This window comes from Rhinatrema bivittatum, chromosome 6, assembly GCF_901001135.1.
Source record: "Rhinatrema bivittatum chromosome 6, aRhiBiv1.1, whole genome shotgun sequence".
NCBI classification, from domain to species: Eukaryota; Metazoa; Chordata; class Amphibia; order Gymnophiona; family Rhinatrematidae; genus Rhinatrema; species Rhinatrema bivittatum.
The window spans coordinates 115866616-115888406 of record NC_042620.1 but is presented as its reverse complement, the minus strand read 5'-3'; the positions used below and the strand labels follow the sequence as shown (position 1 = coordinate 115888406).

General features: G+C 45.2%; 1 protein-coding gene across 1 annotated transcript in view; it reads left to right on the top strand.

Annotated features, from left to right (window-relative positions):
• CHRNA1 (cholinergic receptor nicotinic alpha 1 subunit) overlaps positions 1–21791 on the top strand; it is a 69965-nt gene that overhangs the window by 18267 nt on the left and 29907 nt on the right. The window contains exons 2-3 of the mRNA XM_029605825.1: positions 13790–13935; positions 14032–14076. Coding sequence (XP_029461685.1) covers positions 13790–13935; positions 14032–14076 — 191 coding nt within the window. The remainder of the gene's footprint in view (positions 1–13789; positions 13936–14031; positions 14077–21791) is intronic.

Sequence of the window (21791 nt, the reverse complement as noted above, 5' to 3'; positions counted from 1 at the left end):
AGAGTTAATACAGACTAACATGATAAAAATACTACTGATTTATATCACAGGCAAATGCATGAAAGAAGCTCATTAATATTACAATGGGGAAACTGCATATCAGGTAAAGCCAAGTGATTTATTTTAACCTGGTGGTAAGCCAAAAATTACACCTGAGGTGTAATTAGGGTTCTGTGTTAGCCTCCAGTAGCTAACATAAGGCCATGATGTGGGATGGGATGCTCCCCCTCCTCTTCATTTCAGCAGAAGCCCAGCCCCCAGGAACAAACATCCTCTCCTCTCCTCACAGCAGAGGCAGGCCTGCCACACTGTCCAGCCCCGCTCCCCACTCACCTCGCTCCTCCCACTTACCTCATTAGCCTCTGTACTAGTTGATGGGGAGGGCAGGAAAGTGCTCCTTCCCCACTGGTTCCACCATTCAAAGTCATCTGGCACCATTTTCAACGGCAGAGCTGAGGGAGAAAGAAACAGGGGTACTCTCCTGCTCCCATCAATGAGCATAGTGGGATTGGTTGGGAGGGGCATACAGAGACATTTGGGTGTTCAGGGAGGGCCCATCTTTTCCAGGAGAAGGAGAGGGGACATTGCAACCTGCATCAGGTCTTGGTGTTACCAGTGGGGTAACACGGACGTGTTACTGATGGCAGGAATATATCAGCTTTATTTGCTGCAAAACACCAGGTTTAATGCCCGTTAGTGCATGAGGCATTTAATGTAGGGCTTTGTAAGAGATAACACCTGCATTAATGGCTTGTTTTAATGCAATTTATACATTGACTTCTTGGTATCTTATTACAGGTGTTGCAATGAGAATTTTGCTTTCACATAAAGTCCTAATATTTAGGAATGAAACTGATGCCTTTTGAAGCCTGTCAATACGCTTAAAAGGAATCTACAGATGAGATCTTTTTGTTGTGGTTCTGCTTATCATGCAGCCTCCCAACCACCAGAGGCCCTCAGGGAGCTGCTTTTACCCTCTCTATGAGAGGGTCACTATGATCCCATGACTCAGCAGGGTCCAGACTATTTAAGCCTGCCTCTGGTTATGCTCAGGGCCTTGTCATTGACTCTACTTGGCCCCATGTTGCTGAATACTCAGTTGCTTCCCTAAGCCACCTTGGTCCAAGCTTTGCTCTGTGGCTTTCTAAGCCATCTTGTTTCAAGTTTTGCTCTGTGGCTTTCTATGCCATCTTGTTCCAAGTTTTGCTCTGTGGCTTTCTAAGCCATCTTGTTCCAAGTTTGTTCTGTGGCTTCCCTAAGCTGCCTTATTCCAAGTTTGTTCTGTGGCTTCCCTAAGCCTTCTGTTTCAGCTTTGGCCTTGTGGCTTTCCCAAGCCTTCTGCCTTTGTCTTGCTCAGTGGCCTCCCTAGGCCTTCTGCTTTTGTCTTCCTCAGTGTCCTCTCTAGGCCTTTTGTGTTACCTGTCTAGTCTGGTCTTTGTCTTGTCTGACCTGCTTCAGTGTACCACGCCTCCCTGCATCCAGTTCCAGCCTTGCCTTGGTTCCAGTCTCTAGTCCAGCACTAGCCCCTGTCTAAGTCCTGCCGGCCTCCAGAACCCAAGGGCTCAACCTGCAGGAGAAGTGGCTGGTATAAGCCGAAGATTTCCTAGCTTAGTTCTGTCTTGCCCTGTAGCCCTGGACTATTCGTGTTGGGGTTCCCAGAACTTCCTGCCTGTCTGGTAAGACTTGTTAGAACCCACAGGATTTCTCAAGTCCTACTTGAATAAATTTGTCAGTTCTGGCACATGGGAGTGCATAAGGTGCAAAATTCTGAATCCTATGTATCTAGAGACTTATTTTAGATGCCCAATCCTAAACTTGGTCCTGTTAAAATACCTGCTCTCCCAGAAACTCAAGTTCCTAGAGCACAGCCTTCTATCCCTTGTTACTGGGATTGTGATGGGTGCAACGGTGTGAATTCCATATCCCTAGAGAATTCTCTTAAATGTGAGGTATCTAAATATTACTGACAAAATATCTGATCTTCCAAAGAAAGCCTGTTTCTGCCCTGGTTTCACATAACATTCATTCACAGCGAGCCCAAGATCAGCCTGTAGTTAATATGCAGGACCAGGCATTGAAAACTGAGAAATATGACCAAGGTTTAAAGTTACCTGAACACAAGATACGTCATACTGGGTCAGACCAAGAGTGCAACAAGCCCAGTATCCTGTGTCCAACAGTGGCCAGTCAAGTCACAAGTATTAAATCTTTCTGAAGAAATTATTTCAGCAGAACACACAAAGAGAGAAACATTGCAATCAAGTTAAAAAAGTAAATTCTTTATCGGAGGACTTCAGTATTTCTGTTGCCAGTAGCAGCAAGAAGGAAGCCCTGCAGCTGAAAACTGGTTCCTTCTTTGGTTTAATGAAAACTCTGTTACAGCACCCGCTATGCTGCACAAGAGTTAATTCTCAGTACCAAATCTTAGAAAAAGAAAGGCAGGTTCACTCTGCTCCTGAAACATCTGCTCTAACTCTTCCTGAATACAATATCTCTGTGCAGAACTCTGTGGAGGAAAAGCAGGACCAAGAACGGGATTCAGTTCCAGAGATACCAGTTTTACTAACTGTTCCTTGTGTTTCAGCTTCTCCAACCACCAATTTGACTTTCCATTTCCCCAAGTTTTTTTTTTTGGTTTTTTTTATTTATCAATTTTTTCACATTACATAATCAAGAACCTCTTGATATTTAAACATCATATGGTTTACAATAGAATCAAGCTTATTACACCAATTTCAAAAGTAAATATTTTTCAAACCAAAATTTCCAGAGTCTTCAAATAGAAGGGGTTTAACTTTTAATACTTGAAGGTATCAATACCAAAACAATATACACGCTTAACCCTTTAAAGCCTACCCCTGCGCGTGCCGAGCCTATTTTGCATAGGCTTGGTGGCGCGCACAAGCCCTGGGACGCGCGTATGTCCCGGGGCTTTGAAAAAGGGGCGGTCCGGGGTGGGGCGGCGGTCCGGGGGTGCTGGGGATTGGCACGCCAGAGGCAGGCGTAACTCCTGCAATAAAGGTAGGGGGGGATTTAGATAGGGCAGGGGGTGGGTTAGATAGGGGAAGGGAAGGGAAGGTGGGGGGGAGCGGAAGGAAAGTTCCCTCCGAGGCCGCTCCGATTTTCTAGGTTTTCCATTTTCCTTGTAATATATTGATTTTCTTTTATTAACATTGCATTCTGTTCAACCAATTTTTTAATAGCTACCTTAGTGGACTCTATATCTTGATCTCTTTTAATATTATCACATTTATATTATTAACTTTAACATCAACATCTTCTATTCTTTTTCCCAATGGTCTTAATGATAATGTAAAATTCTTATTTATCACAACTAAGGTTTCCCATATTGTTTCTAAAGAAAACACTGGTGGTCTAACCATGGGTTCTATATCTATTTCAGTAAGTGAACCAGAAATATTAGTGGATTCTGGTTTGTATAAAATCTGCTACTCAGCTACGTTCCTCCCTGAGACTCCTACATGTGTAATCCCATTCACGACAGAAATCGATGATGTTCCAGGGTTTTCCTCTAATTCCCTCAATGGGGACGAAGTGTCCACATGAGAGGAGGAGGAGAGAGATTGCCTCAGTGGACAGGCCGGGGGTGACTGTGCCTGGCCCCGATGGTGAGAGATAAAGACTGTGCTTGACTGTGGTGGGACTTCTCAACATCCACCTCCAGAAGGGGAATATCTTGGAACAATCCAATCCAGCCAAGAACTTTCCATTCTATTTGTATTTTCTTATATTTTATTAACTTTATATTAATATGCCTCACTCTTCCCGGAAACACCGGGCTCGAGAGAGGCAAGAGATGGAAGGAACAACAGCAGAACCTGTAATGGACCCAATGGATGCCCATATCAGGCGGGGAGTCATAATTCCGGGTGAGTTGTCGCTTGAAGGGAACCAAGAAGCTATGAATTCCCTTTGTGACTCGATCATCTCTCTCTCCCCGGTTGTGAGAACGCCACCCGAGAACCCAGCGAATATAAGATCCATTTCCCCAAGTTAATGGACACACCTGCCTGCATTCTGTCCCCAGCTCTGGTTTTCTTTCCTGTAGAATCTGTGCTTGGACAAGAAGTGGTAAGATTCCATTTTACTGTCTCTGAGGTTTCTACTCTGTTAATTAATACTGAAAGCCTGAAACTCCAGCTGTGCCTAATCAGATGCTAACTGGAGTTCAAGCCCCACCTAAAGGAACTTGCACTTTTTCTGCCAGAAGCCTGGTTCAGCCTACTTTATTTAAGTCTGACCATGTGAAGGAGGTTTTAAAGATTACTTCAGGAGCACAGCTTTCCTCCAGCCCTAATCTTATAGTAGAATCTGTCTACCAGAGCAACTACCTGCCCAGAGCCTAACTATGAAACAGACTTTATTCCAAATCCAAGTCTAGTATTGCACTCTATGCAGATCTTTTGTTTCACTCTTCTGCAAAAACCCCTTTGCCTGAAACAAATCTGGCATTCAGCACCCAGAGTTTGCATTTACTCTCTGAAAAAAAACTCTAATTGCTTTCCAGTTTCTACTTTTGACCCAGATTCCACCTTGAATAATCTGGTCTAGGAAGTGAATGCTACTACAGTCCGTCAAATCCAGATACCTCAGGAGGGGCGCAGCCAAGTCACGTGCCTCAAAGACTCTAGTCCTCCTTCTCAAAGGGACCTTGGGAAAGGGGTACTTAAGAGAGGAGCTGCTGTTGTGATTCTGCTTGTCATGCAGCCTCCCAACTATGGAGGTCTCAGGGAGCTGCTCTTACCCTCTTTCCACTCATAGTCACTGTGATCTCATGACTCAGCAGGGTCCAGATTATTTAACTCTGCCTCTGGTTATGCTCAGGGCCTTGTCATCGAGTCTGCTTGGCCCCACATTTCTGAACACTCTGTGGCTTCCCTAGGCCACCTTGCTCCAGGCATTGCTCTGTGGCTTCCCTAGGCCGCCTTGTTCCAGGTGTTGCTCTGTGGCTTCCTTAGGCCGCCTTGCTCCAGGCATTGCTCTGTGGCTTCCCTAGGCCGCCTTGTTCCAGGTGTTGCTCTGTGGCTTCCCTAGGCCTTTTGTGCTACCTGTCTGGTCTAGTCTGTCTTCTCTGTCCTGTCCTGTTCTAGCCTGTTCCGGAATTCCACACCTCCCTGCAACCAGTTCCAGACTCCAGTTCCAGCCTTACTTCAGTCTATCCCTAGCCTCAGTCGAAGCCCCTGTTTAAGTCCTGCCAGCCACCAGAACCCAAGGGCTCAACCTGCAGAGCAGGTGGTTGATCTAGGCCAAAGATTCCCTAGCTTAGTTCTGACTTGCCCTGTAGGCTTGGATTGTTCCTGTGGGGATTCCCCAGCCTAGCTGGGTCCTCGACCACAACACTTTAATATGGTAACTTTTTACAGGACTACTTGGGAGAGTACGGTTACTGATATAACAGTAAAGTAAATAGTGCAAAGAAACAATTCTTAGAAATAAGTTTACCTTCAAAGTGTCCAAGTGGATAGCAGTGGCTAGTGAGCAATTAAAATACAGGGCACTTCTTAAGATTGCAGAATTGAAATACTGCATTCTAAATCTAAATACCTCCTGAAATGGAGTCACTGACACAGAAAGAAATGCAGTGTCTTTTATTTTCTTTCTTTTTTTTAAACTCTCCATTTTGAGGCAGAATTCCTGCTTTTCCTGTCTGCAGGATTATTCCAGTTCTTTTTCCAACAAAAGATGAAAGCTGAACAAGACTCAATGAGTTCTCATGCAAGGAATCTCATGGAAAGCATAGCAAAGAGAATGGGACTGGCTCCTATTTTAGCAGCCCCTGGACAGGAGATCCAAGAAAACTCTGTTATGTAACAGGTGATGGGGTTGCTAACCTTGAGTCTAGATTTACTTTTGACTTTTCTCCCATCTTCCCCCACTATTCCTTGCAGTAAGGATGCAGTTTTCTCCAAGACTATAAACATCAGAAGTCAATAAAATGAGAAATGTAAAAACATTGTAAAATGTCTTTTAGAGCATAATTTGTCATCTTTCACCTTGCACTGATGATAAAAATCCTTATTAAATAGGAGTGTTCAATTTTAGCATCAAATTCTTTGCCTTGGAGGTCCAATAGTGATGAATGGAAAAAATTTTTTTTAAAATTCTCAACTAAAAATTTCAGTTTCCAAAATCCATCTCTTCTTTGGATAGCACAACACTTCATTTACAGTATATGCAGAAGTTCCAAACAATTAAAAATCATTATTGGGTAGTGGAGCCCAATCCATGACTGTTTACAAAAAAAACCCCAAACAGCTCTGGGTTTGATAAGAAAGGCACGTTATGGGGGATGTTTGTGCAGCTCTGTTCTTATCTGGAGGGCACAGTCATCACACAATTGTACACGATTAAAATGAAATCAGTATTAGCAAGTCTGTTTCCTTTTTTTGTGTGAAGATTAAGAGGAGCATGTACTAACGTGCAATTAACATCACTGGAGAATGGTAATAATATGTAAAGAAGCTCAGATGGAAAAGAATGTGTATTCTTTACCTATGGACTGTATGACCAAAAATTCAAAATGTGCTTTCTGAAATGCAATTAATTTTCTCACAAGAAAGCATTCTCAAAGCAGTGCATATACTTTTTCTCTGCTCTAGAAAAGAATCAGGTGGTTTGCATAATTTTTTATCTCATTAGCATGGTTTTTGCACATAAACTTGCAAAATTAAAAGTATGCATGTAAAAAGCGCTGTGACAAGCTGATACAATATCATCATGTAAAAAACATGTGTCCAAACTGGGTGCACGATTTTAGGACGTGTGCATATCCACCTCTCCTGGGTACCCAATGCAATAGGCAAATGAGCTGCCATGCTAACAGGGCCATGCAATGGATAATTTGTGCATCCCTAGTGCTCTGCATCCGGCACCCAGGAGAGTGGTTGTGCATTCACAGCAGCCTGGCACAGCAACCTGGCCCCACCTCCACCTCCGGCAGGGCTATTGCCAACTGGTCCTTTTCACTGACTGTATCGCGACAATACTAATAGGAGGAATCACAGCAAGCAGAATTTGTTTTTTTTTTGTGAACTCTTGAGCATGGCATGCATTAACACCTGCTCCCAGACACACTTTAAATTTGCCACGTTAAAATGGGAGCCTTGGCTGCATAGCAATTTTTGGCATTGCCGGGTAATAGTTAATAGTCTCATCTACATGGAATTTTGCATGTGATGAGCGCTATTAGCTATGCGCTCGATTGGACATGTTTCTTGGGCACACTAGTGCCCGTATTGCATTGGGTGTAAATCTAGCGCAACCAACTGTGTGTTAAGCAGTGCGCTGAGTTGAGCGCCCGATATTGCAACAGCCTGTTAGTGCACAAACACCTAATTTATGCGTGCTAGCAGCACTTTCTTATGCACATACCTGCATTTGCAAGTTTAAACACACTTTAGCATGTTGGCCTCTTAAACTTTCTTTCCTCAGTTTGTGCACCATTAACTAGGGCAGGAGCAGACAGCCCCGATACTGAAGAGCTGCAAACAGAGCATCTTATAAAGTCCCCAATGCAGACCACATTTTTGACACATAAAATGTCTTTCACAATATTCCAATATTAGAAAATGGTCTTTAGAAACCTACAAAATATGTTAGAATCCCACTGTCTTCCCAGAATCCCTGGCTTCGGATGCCAATGGGTGCTCTGACATGTATGTGACTAAGACCTGGTGTAGGAATGCACAGGTGTATGTGCACATCGGCACCCACATTTCTGCACACATTGGAGAGAGAGCTGGGCGTTTGCCCCAATGTCACACACTCCAGACTACTTAGCCTGCCTGAAGCTGGACTCTTTGCCTTAGCAACAGGTTCTTTAGCCTCTTCCTGGTCCTTACATTGCTCGCTATGTGCCTGGTTTTGGATTCTGCCTGGTCCCTACCTGCCTTGTCCTTGGACTGTTCTGGATTCTGCTTGCCTTGACCCTGGACCGGTTACTGGATTCTCCTTGCTTGCTGCTTACCTTGACCCCAGATTGTGTTGGATCTCACTTGCCATCTGTTTGCCGGACACTGGACCTTCTGTCGGACTCTGCTGCTGTGTTCTTCAGTTTGGCTTGGTTCCTGTCTCTGGCTTCGCCTGGTTCTGGTCTTCGGTTCTGCTCCTGTTCAGCTGTGCATTGTGAAAGCCATCAGCCTTGCCCTTGCTAGTTCTCTGCTTCGGCTTGTCTTTATCAAGCCTTTAGCTATACGTCCTGCCTTCATACAGACTCATGGATTCTGTCTGGTCCGTGTCAGGACATGCTCGCCTGCCGTTGACATAGGCCTTAGGCCTTGCCTGAGGTTGTGCTGCAGCACAGGGACTCATGCGTTCACTGTTCCTATTTATCAGTCCGAAAGGACTTCAGAGTGGCCAGAGGGCTACCCTCAGGAACCAGCACAGGGCTGCCTGGCCCTAACAGTTTGCTGAGGCGATTAGTTCGGTGAATGCATCCCCATTACAGGCCATGACTGCTTTGAGCCACCAGATGCAAAAGCAAAAAGCAGAATTGATTGGTCTCGTGCACCAGCTCATGTAACAGGCTCAGCAGCAATTAGATTAAGTAAAAGATTCATTATGGACCTTGTCTCAGCGCCTAGATACAATGCAAGTCCCATGTCTGGCTCTTGCTCCAGTGGCCTGTCCTGGAAGGTCCTGCACTGGAACCCATGATTCAACTTCCTCCACTTCTGAGATCTAGTGGTGATCCTATGGGGTGCAGAGGATTTCTAAATGTCTGTAATTTGCAATTTGAACTTCACCCAACTTCTCTCTTATTTTTTTTTTTCTGACCCAACATTACCTATATTCTTTCATTGTTGGATGGCTCTGCACTCGCCCAGGCTTTTCCCCTGTGGGAACAAGATGATGTACTTCTCAGAAATCTGGATAACTTCATACAACAACGTCACTTGATCTTTGACCAGCCCAGACCTGTTTCTTCGTCTGCCACGGAGCTCCTTCATATCCACCAAGGCACGCACTGAGTTGGCGAGTACGCAGTCGAATTTTGTACCCTAGCCTCTGAACTTGGGTGGGGCAAAGATAGCCAAATCACCATTAGCAGCTCAGGACCTGTTATGCAATTGGGTAATACTCGACTCTTGCTTGACAAGAAACAAATGCGAAAAGCACACAATCTTTATCTCTATTGTGCTCCATCAGACCATTTTGTCAGTCGGTATCCCCTGAGATCATAAGATTTTGTACAAAAAAGCCTCATCTGGAAGGTAGCCTTCCACCCTCCTGCTTCTTCTCTACAGCTAATAAGTGTCTGTTATGGTTTGTGGGTATGTGGACCCTTGGCCCGAGATGGGAGTTGTTACCACCTGTGGGGAGGAGCCCCACAGGTCCACACCATCGGGAGGCGAGGTCAGGCACAGCGGGGAGCTCTGGGTGAGGCTATGGAGAGGTACCAAGGAGCCAGGATAATTACCCCAGGAGGGAGACAGGCTGGAGATAATACCTGGGCAGAGACCCCGAAGGGGAAGGCGCCAGACAGGCCGCAGAGCGGGAGGTGCGAGACTTACCATGCAGAAGGTATTCCGGAGAGGCAATCCTGAGGGCAGAGCTGCGCAGTGTAGGAGGTGTTGATGTAATGACGTAGGCCAACCCTCGGAGCAGAGACGCCCGAGACAGGTCTCCACTGATGACATATGCACAACCCCGAGGAGCGGGAAGCTCTGACAGTCTCTGTATAGCACGGAAGCACTGCCCTGAGGAGCGGAGGAGTGCTGGAAGTCTCAGTATAGCACGTAGGCACAACCCTGAGGAGCAGGGAGGAGTGGATAGTTGCAGGGTAGCACGAGAGCACTGCCCCGAGGAGTGGGGAAATTGGCCTGTGCCATGAGCAGACCCAGGGAGGGCAGGAGGATGGTGCAGGAAGTAAGAAAATGTGGTCGCAGCCATCTGCGACCGACGGGCATAACAGTGTCTTTCTTTAAGAAAATACACCGTTCAGACTAAAGTCTTAGTAGTCTCTGGAGCTGGAGACAGCTTTATCCAGGAATCACTCCTATGTCAATATGCTTGCCCTACTACCAGTTTAATCACCCCTTGTATCATTTCATCTGTCTATGGAGAGCCCCTACCTGGTTGTGTGACCACAGTTTCCTTGCCCATTACAGTACAGATTGGGTCTCACCAAGAGGAGCTTCGGTTCTATCTACCTTATAAATGGGCTCTGACCAACGGCCCGCAAATGCGCAGTAGAGAGCAGCTCTACCGCGCATGCGCAGGCGAGCACATCAGTCAGAGCGGAGCGTGCCCCAAAAAAAAAAAAAAATGGCGCTGGGTCCTTAGGAGCAGGAGCTGCGGCAGCGAGGAGCAGGAGCAGGAGGAGCAGTAGCAGTGGCGGCGACGAGCAGGAGGAACAGTAGCAGCGGCAGCAGCAACGACGCGCGCGAGGGAGGGAGGGACACCCCCCCCCCCCCCCGTCTGCCGGTTGTGGATGAGCTGAAAGGGGAGGGGAGTGAGAGAGGGGGAGTGAGTGAGCTGAGGGGAGGGGGGAGAGTGAGCTGAGGGGAGGGGGAGGAAGGAGAGAGTGAGCTGAGGGGAGGGGGGAGAGTGAGGGGAGGGAGAATAGAGGGGGGAGGTGAGGGGAGGGGGAGTGGGAAGGAAATGGACCGAAAAATTTTTTTTAAATGTAGCCCGTTGTTAGGGGCTTAACGGCTAGTATACTACCTAAAACATCCATTCCTCTTATACTTGGACTACCCTGATTGAGTCTCCATCAACTGTCCATATACTGGCGCACCTTACAGATTAATGAATGGGATCCATCTGCTGTCCAGAATATCTTGCCTGAATAATCAGAGTTGCTGCTCCAATATACATCCTGCTCCTATGTGAATTCTGAACCATGTGGTTTTCCTGATCTTTGTCCGTCGATCAGGACCAGCCTTGGCCTCCAGCCAGGTCATCAGTCTTGCCTTTAGCTACAGCCACAGTCCTGTCTTCAGCCATAGCCAAGTCCTGAGCCATGAATGGTTCTTCAGTTCAGTCTTAAAATCAAAAAATCTCTGGATCTGGTGTCTGGACCTCCGAGCCCCCAATTGGTAAAAAAGTACCGTCATCTCCTCAGAAGCTGAAGAGAAAAGGCTTGAGGAAGGGATACTATTAGAATCCAGCAGCCTTCCCAGAATCCTTGGCTTCGGATGCTCACTGTGTAGCAGGGAACCGCCAGTGGGCGCTCTGACATGTACATGACTAAGACCCGGCAGAGGAACACAAGGCGTACATGCGCATGCACGATTCTGTGCACATTGGAGGAAGAGCTGGGCATACGCCCCGATGATGTCACACGTTCCAGATTACTTAGCCTGCCTGAATCTGGACTCCCTACCTCAGCAACAGCTTCCTTAGCTTGTTCCTGGTCCTTGCCTTGCTTGCTGTGTGCCTGGCTTTGGATTCTGCCTTGTCCTTGGACCGTTCTGTATTCTACCTGCCTTGACTCCAGACCGTTTACTGAAATCTCCTCGCTTGCTGCCTGCCTTGACCCCAGATTGTGTTGGATCTTGCTTGCCTTCTGTCTGCTAGACTCTGGACCTTCTGTTGAACCCTGCTGCCACGTTCTTCTGTTCGACCTGGTTCCTGACTTCAGTTCAGCCTAGTTCCTGTTTTTGGCTAGGCCTAGTTCCAGCATTGTGCAAGCCATTAGTCTTGTTACAAGTCATCAGTCTTGTCTCAAGCCATCAGCCTTGCCCTTGCTAGTTCTCTGCTTCAGTTTGTCTTTGTTTGCCTTCATACAGACATGTGGACTCTGTCTGGTCCATGTCAGGACACACTCACCTGCCGTAGGAAAGGGCCTTGAGGCTGCGACATGGCACAGGGGATCATGCATTTGCTATTTCTGTTCGTCAGTCCAAAAGGGATTCAGAGTGGCTGGAGGGCTACACCCAGGAACCAACAGAGGCTTGCCCAGCCCTGACATATATAACTACAGACCCAAAAAACAAATCGGTAACCGTTCCAGTGAGCTGTGTAGCAGTGACGACAATGAGAATCGGATAAAAGAAAGCCCTTTATTAAAACGCCCGACTCTGGCCGAGTTTCGCTCTTTTGCACAGAGCTGCCTCAGGGGCAACTAGAAATGGACATATAAATAATTAATATACATATATATGAAATAAAACAATATTTTACATAAATGAATAAAAAACTGAATATAGACATATTGATTTGAATTATGTTATAAAATCATTGTGTTATAAATAACATAAGATCAAAAAAAAATTAATACATATATATGTGTTTGGACTTATGGATACAATAACTTAAAAGACAACATGTATATATGAAAAAATAAAATTATTATGAACTGATTGCAGTGTATCAAGGAGTAAAAAATTGTGACAATGTGAAAATGCAAGGAATTGAGAGGTGGTGATCCTGTGTCATATACAATATATAAAGCTATAAACAACATGGAGTCAATAATGGTTTACAAATGAAAAATAAAAAATGAAAAATAATATAATCGTTATATATTTCATGCTTACTTCATTCAAGCAGGACTTGGAAAAGTCAATATCGTATTGATTATCCTAAATATGCAAAAACAAACAAAACAAATAAATATATACAAAAATCAAAAAAATTAAAAAAATTCCAAGTGAAAAAATGAAAATGAAATGAATGTAAATAGCTGTCATAAAAAATATTGTTTTATTTCATATATATGTATATTAATTATTTATATGTCCATTTCTAGTTGCCCCTGAGGCAGCTCTGTGCAAAAGAGCGAAACTCGGCCAGAGTCGGGCGTTGTAATAAAGGGCTTTCTTTTATCCGATTCTCATTGTCGTCACTGCTACACATATATAACTACAGTACTATAAGGCCGATACAGTACAGTGCGCTCTGACGGAGCGCACTGTTAACCTGCCCTTGGACGCGCTTTTTCCCTTACCCCTTATTCAGAAAGGGGCGAAAAAACGCTTGTCCTACCTGCGACACCTAATAGCGTCCTCAACATGCAAATGCATGTTGATGGCCTTATTAGGTATGCACGCGGGATACAGTAAGTAAAATGTGCAGCCAAGCTGCACATTTTACTCTAAGAAATTAGCACCTACCCAAAGGTAGGCGCTAGTTTCTGCCGGCACCGGGAAAGTGCACAGAAAAGCATTACAAACTGCTTTTCTGTGCACCCTCCAACTTAATATCATAGCGATATTAAGTCGGAGGTCCTGAAGGGTGTAAAAAGTAAAAAAGAAAAAAAAATTTAAATTGGGCCGGCGGATGTCGGGCCGAAAACCGGACGCTCAATTTTGCCGGTGTCCGGTTTCCGGGCTCGAGAACCGACGCCGGCAAAATTGAGCGTCGGCTGTCAAACCCGCTGACAGCCGCCGCTCCGGGTCAAAAGGAGGCGCTAGGGACGCACTAGTGTCCCTAGCGCCTCCTTTTGCCCGTTTCTACTGCACCACCTAATTTACATACTGAATCGCGTGCCAGGAGAGCGGGCATTCGTCCGCTCTCCCGCATTTTTACTGAATCGGCCCGTATGTTACATAAATGGGGCACTTTAAAGTCTTCCAAACATCCTCTTTTATTGGTAGATGAACACTGTCCCACATCTGGTTTTAAATAACATTAGAGGTTGATTATTGAGTAACTTGCACCGTTTGATTCATATATTATTGTCATGTTGGTTTTTGACTCTTCTGTTTTCTGATAAAATTACCTGTCTGCAAATGACCAAATGAAAATCTTAATGGATAGGCTTCACTATGTCAATGATTCGATATGACATCTCTTTCCTAATAATGTGTTTGTTTATCTACAGCTGGGTCAGTCCTCTGCTCGGACGATGAAACTCGTCTGGTTTCAGAGTTATTCAACAATTACAGCAAAGTTGTCCGACCTGTGGCAAATTACAAAGATCCAGTGGTGGTAACAGTTGGATTGCAACTTATTCAACTGATTAATGTGGTATGATGAATAGTTAACCTGGTCTTAACAACTTAATTGCAGATTTTTTGCTTAGGAAAGTGTATTTCTCTAAATTCAGCGTTTCTCATTTTACAGGATGAAGTCAATCAGATTGTAACGACCAATGTGCGCCTGAAACAGGTTTGCAGTTTATAGTTGTTATTGTCACTGCCTGCTCCAAGTAGCATTCAAACTGTACGTTACAACTGCATGAATTATCTCTAAGGAATTAAGCATGAATTACCAAGAATTCATTTTATTTTACTGCATTCAGTTTGTGCAATGTGCAAACAGCATCACTTTCGGACCCCACACTTGACTGTTGTGTTCATGGAGTCTTAGACTGAGGCAGGGTTGGTGCAGACTGCAGGGAGAAGCCCTACAGGTCCCCACCGTCAGCAGTTGGAGCTGGATGAGGCAGAGGCCCAACTGGAGCTTCACATCTACCAACCCACATTCCCCTCGGATTGAGCCTTTGGGTGCGGAGGCAGGCAGGTCTTAGGTGGGGGCTTCTACTGATGATGAAGTCCATCGAGGTAGGTGGGTCAGAGTTAGGTGAAGGTTAGACATATCCGGTGGCAGGAGATGGTCAGTGGCAGGCGGCAGTCAAGTGTGTCCGGAAGTCAGGTTGAGGTCAATATCAGGAATCCGTTCAAAGGGAAAGGTGGGACAGATAGGCAGGCAGGAAGGCAAGGAGAAAAACAGGTGGGCATCTAGGAGACTCCAGAGAAATGAAGAATGGAAGACAAGGACTCTGGAACTGAAGAATGGAAGACAAAGACTCTGGAACTGAAGAACTGAAAACAAGGATGCTGGACCAACACGCACTACTGAACAGGAGGGAGAGCTGTTGCTGAGGAAGGGAGAGCGAAGGTCTTTTATAGGCCTCAGCCTATGAGGTCATCAATGGGCGCTACAGGGATTTCGTGCCATGGCCCTTTAAATATGACTATGTCAGGCGCTCACGCTCCTAGGGACAACCAGGCTGAGCATTGGCGGCATCCAGCCACGAAGTGGGTCAACAGTGTCCTACTCCATTGGAGCGTGGCACGCAGCTGAAAGGGGAAGCTTTGGCAGTGGCGTGAGTCGATAGCAATGACCTAGACCTGGGAGTGAGTGTGGCAGTTCGTGGGAGAAGCTGTGGACTACCAAACATAACATTGACTCTCCCACCTTCCCATGAATTTTGTTTTCAGGTTATCCACAATGAATATGAGAGATATTTGTACAGCTTTATGAACTGGATTTCTTTGCATTTTTTGTTTATCCTAATGTAACCTCTCTGATGATTGAACCCAAATAAGTTTCAGAGGCCATATCTCAGATTTATATTTAAGTAGTAACATTGTCCTTATAATATGTATTTTTCAGGGTTTCCTGCATGGGGGGGGAGTTTCTTTTCAAGGCTCTCACATTACTCTTATGTCTCTCACTTTTAAGTCTTTTGCACATAGCACTAATAATCACAGCATAGATGATCAGAAAAGTAACAACTCAGTAAGACACAGGAAAGTTGTTTGATGGTTTCCAACATTTGTCTTTTTTATTGATAAGTTGCAACAACCAACGAGGAATGAATTACATAGTCTGGGCAAACAAATAATTATGGGAGTAGCTTGCTTGTTATGGCGGTTACTACCCTGAATCAATTAAGCCGGATACTTCACAGGGAATATATATCCAGCACAACACACTGCTTCAACAGCAGGGGAGAATGAAGAAAAGAGGATTTATATTCAGACAACTAACAAGGACTGAATGGCACAGGCTGGGTAAACAAATAAGTGTGGGAGCAACATGCTTATTGCAGCAGTTACTACCCCTGACCAATTGAGCTGGATGCTTCACTTGGATGCAGCTCCAGCGTTGCTGTCTACATCGATGGTGGGGGTGGAGGGAAACTGGAACCAGGGAATTGCTGATGGGGGCCAAGAGTAACAGATAAGTATGAGGAAAAAAAACCAAAATGTGAAAGCTTGCTGGGCAGGCTGGATGGTCCATTTGGTCTTCTTCTGCCGTCATTTCTATGTTTCTCTGTTTCTATATTTTAAGTCTTTACAGCTGTGTACTTCATTTTCAAATTTTTACAAGTTTGTGACTTATAGCCTTTCATAAATTCAAATGTTAAATCAAATTGATGTAATGCTTTTAGCTATTTGATATTTTCCCTCCCATTGGGTTCTGGGCAGAGCTTTTGTGCTTCCCTCACATAGTAGTTTGAAGTATCAAATGTGTATTTTAATGTATTTAGTCTTATCTCCTACTCTTGTAGTATCTTCTCACCTCATCTCCCAATCTGCAGTAGCTATTCATGGACCATTGATATGGTCCATCTCCCCTTCTTCCTCTCCCAGGGTGGCTGGAAATTATCCTTTCCTTGGATCTTGATGATCTCAGATTCCTCTTGCTGCAAGGGAACCTCTCCCATTGAAATGAAGACCAAAATTAGTAAGCTTAACTGACACTCCATTCTTAAATAAATTAATTAGAAACTTAAGGGTGGATTGGGAAGGTGGAAAGAACTCCCATCCAAAAATGGTCTACGGAGACAGAAGATAATCAAAAGAAAAAAAATAGAACAGATCCCTACAATAAAATCCAGACCTCTTGAGGGGAGGTGTCTGAAGACTGGAAATGAGAACTTCTAGATGCTGTGCTGGTGCCTTTCCAATGCATTCTCACAGTCTCTCAGTTCAGAGTTGTATTCTCTTCCATTATATGACTTCTTAATATAATATGCTGTCAATTTTTTTTGGGTACTTGCCAGGTTCTTTTGGGTTCTTGCCAGGTTCTTATGGCCTGGATAGGCCACTGTTGTAAACAGGATGCTGGGCTTGATGGACCCTTGGTCTGACCCAGCATGGGATGTTCTTATGTTCTTAAGCGTAGGACATACTGCCTCTGCAAAAGCAAAAGGGGAATCCGCAAGGTAAAATGGTGAACTGGCTCTGTGCTAGAAGGACACATTCCATTACCAACTTCCACATGGGGGAGCAGTGCACACAATATCGGTCCTGAGTTTCTCCCTACCCCAACTGGTACATTCTTTTATCCAACTCTAGTAAGAGACCAACAGGATCCCTACAATAAAATCCAGGGAGATCACGTGAGGTAGCGAAGAAGGTAGATGTAGGCCTTTTTCGCTCTCTGCCCTGCCTTGACATCCAGCTTCATCCTCCATGCTACAACCTCAACGGAGCCAACAATTAACTCTCGGGATCCTCTCTCTCAGGAATCCAATATTACCGAAAATGACAACTCAAGTAGTCCGCAAAGACAAAGACAAGGAGAAGGAAAAAAGTAGGGGCCTTGATCCGCCCTCCTCCCCTGCAACTGAGCCGACTGGAGCGCATCCTCCTGCCACCGATATCGAGCATATAAAGACGGCGGTGGCGGCGGCAATCAGCCCGGAGCTAAAAGCAATTGCTGATAAATTATCTGAACTTACCAATACCCTTAATGAGTATGAAAATTGGTTTGTTGAGGTAGAAAACCAGATGTCAGGAGGTCCAAGATGGCCTCATCACTGCCCAGCATGATATTGCGGTTCTTCAGGCCTCGTTGCGCCACCGATCAAATATCCGCCTCATAGGGCTTCCGTAGACCATTCGCGATCCGTATCTCCCTTCCTTTCTTGAGAAATGCAGGAACAACTGGCCCTCCTGACTACAAACGGACCCTTACGGGTGGAGCGAGCCCATAGACTAGGCCCCAGGCAGGTAACAGCCACGGGTTCTTGGCCGGTCATTGCAAAATTGCTCAATTATGCCCATAAGGTGGATATGCTGCGAGCACTCCAGGGGGGGGGGTGCGCTCTCTTATTATGATGGCCAGAAGATCCTATTGTTTCAAGATTTTTCGGCAGGAGTCTCGGCGCAGCGCCGAGCTATGGCTCCACATTGCTCCCAGCTGATCAATTTGGGCCTTCGCGCCACACTGATATACCTGGCTTGCTTGCATGACCAACGCGGGAGTAAAATGGTTGGACAACCCTGAAGCCGCTCAAGCCTTTGTACAGGAACGTACAAATCAGGCATTTGGAAATCAAAGCTGAATGTGCTTGCGTCGGTACTGCAAATGAAGATTACGGCTTACCCTAGTGGGTAATATACATGAGGGGGAAGCCTGGAATTCTTCGCTCCCCTGTTTTTTTTCTCATTGAAACTGCATCTGGAGCCTTTTCCCTTGTTCTGACTTTCGTCATTTGTGCCTAAAGAACAGATTGTTGTCCACTGGCACTGTGAATACCGCATGGACATGTCTCTTCGTTTTGCTCCTTCTCCGCAGCTGAGTTGCAGGCGGCCTCTATTTACAAGTCGGAGGGGGAAAACTCCCCCGCTAACTTTCTCGCCCTTTGGTGCTCAACATTGGCTAATGGTTCTGAACATTGCTCCTGCTCTATAGGGAGGTGGATAGACCGCCGTTTGTGTTTCAGCATTTTTGTTCTTTAAATTAGCGGGTGGTACTTTTTACAGGCGACCTGAATGCGCCTTCTAATAGTGGCGCGATTTGGGGTGTTTTTTACATCCCATATTTCATGGTTAAGTTGGAGGCCCCAAAAGTTTAAAAAAATAAAAATTTAAAAAATAAAAATTTAAAATGGGCCCGCGGCTCGCGGGTTGAGAACCAGACGCTCAATTTTGCTGGCATCCGGTTTCTGAACCCATGGCTGTCAGCGGGCTCAAGAACCAACGCCAGCAAAATTGAGCGTCGGCTGTCAAACCCGCTGACAACCGTCGCTCCTGTCCAAAAAGAGGCGCTAGGGACACGCTAGTGTCCCTAGCGCCTCTTATTGCCACAGACCCTAATTTAAATAAATTACTTTGGGAGGTTGTCGGTGAGACTTTACCTGACTGTGTGACTGCTCAATTTCGCCTCGGCGTTTTTTCCTGCTCCAGCACCAGCGCCGACCGCCGAGCCTGACGTCAGAGGGAGGCGCCAAGCAACACCTCAAAAGGCCCACTCCTGCGGCGAAGTGGTGGAGGTTGTCGGTGAGACTTTACCTGACTGTGTGACTGCTCAATTTCGCCTCGGCATTTTTTCCTGCTCCGGCACCAGCTCCGACCACTGAGCCTGACGTCAGAGGGAGGCGCCAAGCAACACCTCAAAAGGCCCACTCCTGCGGCGAAGTGGTGGAGGTTGTTGGTGAGACTTTACCTGACTGTGTGACTGCTCAATTTCGCCTCGGCGTTTTTTCCTGCTCCGGCACCAGCGCCGACCGCCGAGCCTGACGTCAGAGGGAGGCGCCAAGCAACACCTCAAAAGGCCCACTCCTGCGGCGAAGTGGTGGAGGTTGTCGGTGAGACTTTACCTGACTGTGTGACTGCTCAATTTCGCCTCGGCGTTTTTTCCTGCTCCGGCACCAGCGCCGACCGCCGAGCCTGACGTCAGAGGGAGGCGCCAAGCAACACCTCAAAAGGCCCACTCCTGCGGCGAAGTGGTGGAGGTTGTCGGTGAGACTTTACCTGACTGTGTGACTGCTCAATTTCGCCTCGGCGTTTTTTCCTGCTCCGGCACCAGCTCCGACCGCCGAGCCTGACGTCAGAGGGAGGGCCTTTTGAGGTGTTGAACAAAGTTCGATTAGTTTGAGCAGTTTGAGCAGTTTTTGTGAGCAGTTAGATTTATTTCTTGGAAAGTTTTTACCATTGATTCACCGTCTTTAAGGACTTTAAGTAAATAAGATCTGTTATGCCAGCGAAAAGAAAAGGCAAGATTCGGGTTTTTCCCTCGACACCCCCATCCTCTGCCTTTACTCAACTGGAAATTAACAAGTTTTTGATCCAACTTGAAGAGCGAGGAGCTGAGGACTCCGTTGGGGGTACAGGAAATGGAGATTCGGGTACCCCCAAGAAGAAGCCTCCCTCAGCCCAGACAGCCGCCCACCCCCAGCCCAACGCAGCGAGGACAATGGTGAGGTTCTGCAAACCCCGGTGGAAAGGGATACAGAACAGGGGAAACCGTTGGTCCAGAATGGTGGAAACCTACTGCAGACAACATCTGAGCTTGGTCAGGTAACCCTTGAAAGGATTTTAGAAGCTGTTAATGGTTTAAGTAGTGCTATGACTCGAATGGAGAAGAAAATGGACAATGTAACAACAGAGTTTCAAGGGAAACTATTGACTGTGCAGATTCAGAACAATGAGACAATACATAGGTTAACTGAAAATGAGAAAGATTTGAAATCATTACAACAAGTTAATGTTTGTCTAATTAAGGACCAGATGGCTAGTGCTAAACGGTTGGAAATGTTAGAAAATAGGATGCGGTACCTAAACGTAAGAATAACCAACTTTCCACAGGTATTGGGAGAATTACCCTATATATCTTTGAAAAGATTTTTCAGAGAAAAATTATCCTATATTGAGGAAGAAATTCCTCCAATTAATACCTGTTATTTCCTTACTCAAAGGACTCAGGTCCCTGCAAATTTGACGAATTTCTTGGAAGACTCTACGTTAGATGTCGTACATAGGAATACATTAATAGTATCCTTTGTTACTGCTCAAGATGTAAGTAATGTCATGAAAAAATACTTTAAAAAATTTCCAACAAGTTTTCATGGCCAGGTGGTAAAATTATACCCTGATTTGGCACCAATTACTAGAAGTAGACGTAAGGAATTCTTAGCCCTACGTCAACAAATTGTCTTATTGGGATTTGTATTTCTATTGCGTTTTCCGTGTAGATGTGAGCTAAAGAAAGGAGAGCAAGTATATGTATTTCATCAAGTTAATCAATTACAACAGTTTATTGATGCACAGCAAATCAATATAACTACAATAGAAACACCTATAGCAGAATATTCTCCTACAAGTGTTACATAGACAAGTGAGTAGCAAGATGGGCATAGTAATAGAATAGTTGTCTATGAAATTATTGGAGTTTTACTTTTAATATTAAATCTCCTGGATTTCTAAGTTCCTTAAATTCAGCCTCCCCCTTTTTCTTTTAAGGTATATTACAAATATAAGTAATTATTTGATAGTCTTAAAGGTATTTAGAATCCATAATATGGAAATAAAATGAAGGTTCCTAAATAAAATGTGATTGTGAATGGTATTGAAGTATTATATACTAAATATTCGATTGGTTTTTTTTTTAAATTATTTCTGTATTTATTGATATATCAATTTCTCACTGTATTATGTTAAAATATAGTTCTTCTTTTTGTTAAAATTGAAATGAAAATGATAAATAAAGAATTTTAAAAAATAAATAAATAAATTACTTTACTGTATCGCGTGCACAGGAGAGTGTCCTATGCGTGCGCCGGGAGAGCAGGCGCTCACCCTCTCTCCTGCGATTTTTACTGTATCGGCCCGTAAGTGAGTAATCTATTCACAGTCTGTCTCATCCACAGCATTGCTGTGTGGGGAAGTCTACATCAAATCCCTTGCCGAAGGTCCCTGGACTGCTACCTCTGGATCACCTCACTACTGCCACCTCTGGTGGTATACATCAGCTGAGCAATAAAAGAACTAAATCTTTGTTTGTGCATCTTGAGTCTAGCCAGTACTGTGGCTCCCCACGGGGCTCCTCCCCGTGGGCGTAGTCATCTGCCACAGTACACAAGAATCCACCCAAACACCGCTAAACCATAACATTCCAGTTATATCAATACAGTAATAAAGCCAGTAAGCTGATGTCCCAGTTGATAAGATCTTCTTGCGCCCCACGTGTTATAGCTGGTCTAAAAAATGCATTAGGACAAGTTGAGACGAATAGACAGTCTATTCTGCGCCTTTTCCGTGACTATTTTCTTAAACCTTTTCGCACTGAGGGTTGGTTGGAGGATGCTTGTTCCCATTTCTGTGCTTCACTGCCGCTTCCACATTTCACAGAGGAGCAAAAGCAAG